Here is a 7,298-nt window from a genome sequence, read left to right as displayed (position 1 = left end):
TACTTTAATTGACTGGGCCAAACAAAACTCTGAATACATGTCTAAGCCAGCATGCGTGTCCAGCTGAACGTCGTCAGGCACTCAACACAGTTTAGAAACTGCGCTAGTTAACAATCCAGCCTCCTGGCAAAGGCAAAAACTTCCATTGTTTCAGGATGTAGGACTGTTTGAATGATCAAACCAGCTGGATTTGGATCAGTGTAGACATTTGGATAGAAATCCATGTATGTACTTGCATGGATTTCTATGCATCTATTCCCAATCCATGCCACACGTTTAAGACTTAAACCTTCAGGTAATTTTAAGGAACGTTTTGAAATCCTCTGACTTGATTTTTCCTGTACCAGAACTTCTCTCACACTGCTGTTATTTAAGTCTCTCTTGAGACACTGAAAAAATAAGCATTCACCTCAGAACGTATAAAATGAAACTCTTAAAACAGGGCTCAGGATTATCTGGCATTGGAACAACCATACAAAGGTAGTTTGAAAAAATATCCTGTTTTTAATATAGTAATGAATTAAAACATAGCTTTATTTATTCCTATAAGTGTAACGAAAAGAATAGTTTGTTTTAAAGAGAGTGTAACGAGCACTATTTTGGTAGCTGAGTTCTCCACAAGAATTTATGTGGGAGGGGGTCAGCTCCAATCATACAGTCATTAACCGTGTACCTTAACAAGGTGAATAATCAACATATTTACAAACTAAACAAATTAAATCCCATCAACTCTTATAAAATTGGGATCGAGGAGCAGACAGGAAACGAGACCACGATGCCTGAAAACACAAGGGGTCGCTACTTTTGTTTGAAGGAACCGTATTACTCAAACCAGTTTCCCCTAGTGACCTGAGGGCACAAAAACGGATTTAGCAGTATATTCAGAAGTTAGAATACAGTCTTCAGAGTAAGCATTTCAGCATCTTCATACTTTAAAACCTTAACGCTGAGAAAGATTAACTTCAGGTAGAACTGTAAGGAACTAGCCTTTTATAAACTAAAGTCTAAACTGAAAAGCTACAGTAGATGTAAAAACAAAAGGGGGGGGAGGGACACGGAGAGACAGAGTGAGAAAGAACAGAACATTACTTAGTAAAATCCAGTGACATCTACAATAGTTTTACAGCATGTTTAAGCCCTCTAAGGTTTTATATCTCCACCTGCCTTCCATTTAAACTTATTCCTTGTTAATGAAAAGATATACAACAAAACAGGATGCAGATAAATCAAGGCAATGCGTGTAAGTAAGTATGCCTGAAAGCAAGAAGTAATATCCCTCAAACTTCTGCATGTGAAATACATTTGCCATGGTATTGGTTGATTTGATTTTGTTCAAAAGGTACAGTCCTCTAAGTCACACTACCCCAGCAGCAATTCCATTGAATATCAACAGGACAGTTCTTGAGTACCCATGGAATGCAACCGTCTCAAGTTCCTACCCTCCTGAAAAAGGACAACTGGTCCTACAAGTGCAGCGATAGTGTAAATCTCCCTGAAGCATCTTCTGCCTTTCAAACAACCAAGAAAGTCATGATAAAACTGAATGTCCACCACTTACAGTGTTTCTCTTGAGCTACCAACACGTATGCACAAAGGAAAAAGGTGCCTCTTTTTTAACAGATTGGTTTAATACTGAAACAGATAGGATGAAGTTAAAAAAGAATAATCAAGATACTGAACTGAATATTTTGAAGCAAGTGCCCCAGCTGTGGGGAAAAGTGCATTTAGTTCAGCAGCAAAACAGCACAGTGTGAAGATATTGTGCTTGGACACAGAAGTTCCATCATGGAAGGAGGTACAAGGCAAGTCAAGATATAAAACCATAGTACATTGTTAACCAACCTTAAAACTTACATATATTGCAGTGTTTAAAAGTAAGACACATTCATTTATTGTACAAGGACTATAAGGAATCCTTAAAATTGCCTGTTGTAGTTTATGACTCAACATTGTAATAAAAATGTACATAATATATTATTTCCTTGCCACTTAACTGTACTGTTAGACCTCATGGACTCGTTACTTCACAAAATGAAAACCACTCTGAGTATACTCATCGTTCTTACCAATCTGAGAAGGTTCACTTGTGCTAGAAAAGACCACCCACAAAAGGCTCAGTTCAGATATGTTATGCCTGCAACTGATAACTCAGGGAAGCAAGACTTAAAAAGAATTCAAGCTTTTTTTTTTCTTTTCTTTTACTTTCATTTTGACTGCATCCTTTCCACCTGCCAGTTGTTCTGATGAGCACATGTTTTTAACATACAAACCAGTTGATAAAAATTCATCAGCAGAGGCATATAAATTCTAGATATGATTGATTAAAACAGAGCAAATCAGAATAAAACAGAATCCAGTGATTTACTCTGACTGTAAACAATATAAAAACACCATTTTCTTCAAATCTCAAAATAAGTTAAGAGAAAATCCCAACCTCAGGACACATAACCCTTTCAGGTTTTGACACAAAAAAAAGGGAGGAAAACAGAAAAGTTCATTATATAAAGGGTATACATGTCTCTTAACTGGAAGTAAATCTAAGCAAAACTATTTTTGTCCCTTAAATTTAAACTTTGAGTTCATTGGCAATTGCTTCAAATGAACTGGCATTTCCAGATTATTCAGACAACTTCCATCAAATTCAGCAAAGAAAACTTAGACAAGCATTTTTACAGAATAAAAAAAATCTAAATGGCTATGATTCCTCTATTAGCAGAAACACATAATGCAGTCTTAAATTTGCCTTTTTATATTATTTATATATTTATATATATATAATATAATATAAACCACATATATTATATTATATTATATATACATATACAGACAATTACAACATTAATGCAGTTTGTATTTTGTACAGTGTATTGGACAATCCGATCGGCATCAGACCATGGCACGATATGGTCCCTGCATTTTTAGGAACTGAATGATGAAGGAGGGTCCTCCTGCAACAATCTGAGGTGGAAGGTGGCTGAGTGGGCAGTTCTCAATACTCATTATTGACAGTTTGCTGCAAAGAGCCAGCTCAAAGGGAAGGCTGTGCAGATTGGGGTTGTCATTCAAATACAGTTCTTCCAGATTCTCCAGTGTACCTGGTTAAAAGAAAATAATACAAAGTGGTTTGGGATGTTTTTTTTTTATTATTCATGTAGTATATAACTTTTAGAAGACAGAAGCTCTACATCCACTTGAAGATTCTTCACTATATGGAATCTCGAGTCAGCAACTCATCCAAACTTCTATTTTCCAGCACAGCAAGTTTTCTGTCTACTGGTATCTTATGCAAGAATACATTTGCTTTAGTTTCCCTGTAAAAATATCCATTACTGCATCTACTTTAAATAACAATTGAACTGAGAAAACATGGAATAAGACACCTGAGAGGGACTTCACTGTAACTGTTCAGCCAAGTGCTTTGCAATTACAGGCAACAATGAATAGCATCTAGTTAGAAGGGTCTAGGAAATATTTACAATATACAGTATCTATTATTTCTTTTAAAATAACTATATGATACCTTTCATGTAATTAGAACCCATATATTCAAGACCTGAAGCTGTAACATGCCATGGAAGAGAGTAGGAGATCTCTGCACAGCAGTGAAATTATTAAATGGAACAAACCTATGTGATTTATGTTTCCCTGATTTCAAATTTTGCAACTTGTCTCCACTACAGATACTGCAATACAGATGAACCAGAAACTCCACAGCAATAGAATAGGAAAATTAATCCATATCTTAGAAATATACTCCCAAAATACAAGTCCTCCTCAAAACATTCTCCATTTTCCAATTTCATATACAGTAAACATCTCCTACAACCTAAAAGACTATTTAATCCTTCCCAAGAGAAAGCAGAAGCCAGGACTCAAGGCACAGAAAACCAACAAAAAGGAAAGACTATAGAAGAAATAGTGAGAAATAGTTGACAGCATGGTAGATGAAGCAGTCACATCTGAAAACAGTTAACTGTTCTCTAATCTGTTAAGACAATCAGTTTTAATAACTAATTTGTACTCCTACCAATAGTATTTCAGGTGTCCTTACTGATTTTAATACCACAGATCATTTCCACAGCATCCAAACTCTATCCACTGTCTTATGAACTAAATGACAAAGCTCCAGATTTAGACTGGTTTAGGTTCTTCTCACACTGAGGCACGTAAAAGCTGAGCAGATGCTCTAATGGCTCCTCATTGAAGATGCTGGGAGAAGCAGACCATGCCTTTCCCCAGATGAACATCACTGTTTCTGAGCACATTTTGTTTTGTGTAGCTTATCTCATCATTTTTTCCTTCCATAATTAGCTCTAAGATTTTCACTTAAGTGCTCAGAATTATGCTCTGGATGAACTTAATACTCTGGACCTATATGCTTGCAACCAACTCTAAAAGCAATCTGGGCCCCCAGATGTTCTGAATCCCACTTACTCTCAATGTCTCAAGTAGATAAAAAGAATCCCATTCCTCTCTACCTTTCTGTGGATTTTCTCCACTTCCTTTTCTTATGTCATCAAGGTGAAAAACAATATGATGGTCTATAAACAGAATTGTGTGCAGAGGGATTATCAGTGGAAAGATTTGCTTCAGCTGCCTACACAAGGGATTTTTACACCATGGAACTGGAGCAGGACCGGTGCATTTCCTCTCTCCACAAACAGGTTTATGAAGTTGAGCAACTGATGATACACAAACTGTGAGAGACTTTGGAGAGAAAAAGAACCTCCCCCTTCCCAGTTAATGTGTGTTCAGCAGCTTTCTGCAAACTGAAGACAGTTCGGCAAGATAAAGATCATACACCATAGCGCCGTTCCTGTGGCACATGCTTCACATCACATTGTGCAAAGTTTCAAATGAATTCTATGGCCTCTGCTTACAAGCACAGTAGGTGCTTATCTGATGTGTCAGTAAGTGCTTTGGCACACCTCATAGAACTAGAAAAACGGATCTTACCAATTTCCTCAGGAAGGTGTGTGAGAAGGTTCTCTCCGAGCCCAAGGTGCGTCAGATTGGTAAGGTGACCGATACCTCTAGGAAGGGTGGTCAGCTGATTATTAGTCAGAACCAATTTCTAACGGAAAAACACATTTATAAAAATTAACTTTATGACTTTCTCTTTGAAGGACAGCAAGTAACAAGTCATATAGCTGATAACTTGATAGGATCTATTCTGTAGTATTTGAATAATAGTATTTTTACCCTTCAACAACATTTCAGACCTCTATTAAGCACCACTAAATCTAAGAATAAAATAGTGCATAGCAAAACACGTGCCTAAATACAAAAGCTTTCATGAGCATGACTGAAATCAGAGGCTACTCCTGTGGCAGTATTGTACTCATGTACAAAAACTGTTTATTCAATATTAACTGAAATCTGGGGAAGAATTAGTGGGGATAGATTGTGAATCTTGCACAAGATTCTTAACTTTTGGTTCTACATCCAGTCCTAAATAGTTTCCCTCTTGAAAACAGCTGTAATTAAATGAGCATGGTGTAAATAAAAGACGTAAGATGTTTATCTCAGCCAATTATTGTTTCACCTGCAGATCCTTGAGGTAAGCTATTTCATTTGGCAAGGATTCCAGTTTGTTTTCCTCTAGATCTAACTCTCGGAGTTTCCGTAGATTTCCAATTCCATGGGGAAGTTTCTTTAGTAGATTGTTTGACAAGATAAGAACCTAAAAAAAAGCCCAACCAAACACACACAAGTAAGTAAATAACAAATCAAGACAAGATCTTTTTATATTTTCCAGCTATGAAGTCCAAGATTAGCCTACATTTCAATTATGGAAGTAAATTGATATGTGATTAACATTTTTTTTTAAGTCATTAATAATGTAAATACATAGACTTATGACAGAATTCTAGCCAACACCATTTTACATCATAAATGCAAGGCAAAACCAAAGAATATCTTATTTCTTTAAATGACCTAAGTAAAGCCAGTTTCTTCCTGGACTTCCTTATCATTTTGCTGTGCTTCCCTATAGTTATCTCACAATCATGTTTTACATTATTTGCTGTGCTTGTTCAACTCCTCCCTAAAAAGCTTAATACTTCCTCTTCTCCCTGTGTCCCTTTGGTTAGGAGCAGCTGCAAGTAAACATACAGATCAGAGCACCCAAGCAGAACACTGCACAGGTATTCACTGGCTTTCCAAAATGAGCTCCTATCACACACCTACCTCTATTACAGTGTTATCCTCTTGTTTTTCTCCTCCTTTATAACTCTAATTATAAATATCCTAAGTTTAAGAAATGTATCCTTATTTTCAACGTTAATTAACAGAGTAATTCATTACACCACAACAAGTGAACAGGGGTTACACTAGTGTGCCATTTTTCCTCCATAGAAGTCTTGCAGTCCTTAGAAGTAATCAAGCTTCATTACAACACAGTGAGTAATAAGGTAATTAATTAATCATTAAACAATGTTATTATCTAGTTATTTAACAAGGCACATTGAAAGATAAGGATGTGAGAGAGCACCCAGTGTGGACCCTCACCCTAGCCAGATACAACTCCCTGCTAAGCCAGCCAAGGCTGCAAATACCTGGCTTTTACCAATCCCAGCTCTCAATGGCTTCTTCTAACGCGGAAACAGCAAAAGCAGGAACAGAAATAGAAAACAAGGCTAAAATCAAAGTGAAAAATCTAAATGAATAAAAGACAAAGTCTTAGCATTAGCACAGGCAGTATTTCAGTGGCCTTCCTACGATACACACAGAATGATAAGAATAGTAATGTTTTAAGCACGTATCAAAAAACAAAGGCAGGAACAGAAAATACTACCTACATGCAACGCAGCTGACCTAGCACTGCTGTGGGAACCTTCACTTTTGTGTAAACACTGCCCAAAAGGCTCTTTGTATTTGATTCTTTAATTAGAGAGAAAAATAGTGCTGGGGGGTCTGCAGACTGTGCAGCCCTCTGGCTTTGGAAGCCAGCAGATCATGGCAAATCCAGCTGTTGGAGGGCACTAACTTCCCAAGCACATCAGTCACAGCTTTAACTTAAAGGGAATTGGACCACTAAATAGCTGTTACTCTGCAATATAATTTTTGCCCCAAACTACAGGAGTCATTAATTATTCAGTGCAGCAGTCACACTGGAAATCTGCAATTTCAAACGTGTCATTTACAATTGTACTTTAACAGATCTTTCCCAGCAACTCACAGAGGCCATGCACTCAACGGCCCAAACAAGCCCCTCTGCCTTTAAGCCTCTTTAAGGCAATTAAGTTTGTCTCTGCTGATGGTAACTTGGGAAACAAGACTATGGGATACAACAGGTT

General features: G+C 37.1%; 1 protein-coding gene across 3 annotated transcripts in view; it reads right to left on the bottom strand.

The window, feature by feature from the left end:
* Positions 1-516: 516 nt before the first annotated feature.
* The window catches only part of SHOC2 (SHOC2 leucine rich repeat scaffold protein), a 78,206-nt gene continuing 71,424 nt past the window's right edge, over positions 517-7,298 (bottom strand). For all 3 annotated transcript variants that reach the window (XM_062001104.1, XM_062001105.1, XM_062001106.1), the window contains 3 exons: positions 5,546-5,683; positions 4,957-5,074; positions 517-3,095 (listed from right to left, as the gene is read on the bottom strand). In XM_062001104.1, coding sequence (XP_061857088.1) covers positions 2,887-3,095; positions 4,957-5,074; positions 5,546-5,683 — 465 coding nt within the window. In that variant the 3' untranslated portion in view covers positions 517-2,886. The remainder of the gene's footprint in view (positions 3,096-4,956; positions 5,075-5,545; positions 5,684-7,298) is intronic.

The sequence above is a fragment of the Colius striatus genome, chromosome 8 (genome assembly GCF_028858725.1).
Source record: "Colius striatus isolate bColStr4 chromosome 8, bColStr4.1.hap1, whole genome shotgun sequence".
Taxonomy (NCBI): domain Eukaryota; kingdom Metazoa; phylum Chordata; class Aves; order Coliiformes; family Coliidae; genus Colius; species Colius striatus.
This window is presented reverse-complemented; position numbering and strand designations above follow the sequence as displayed.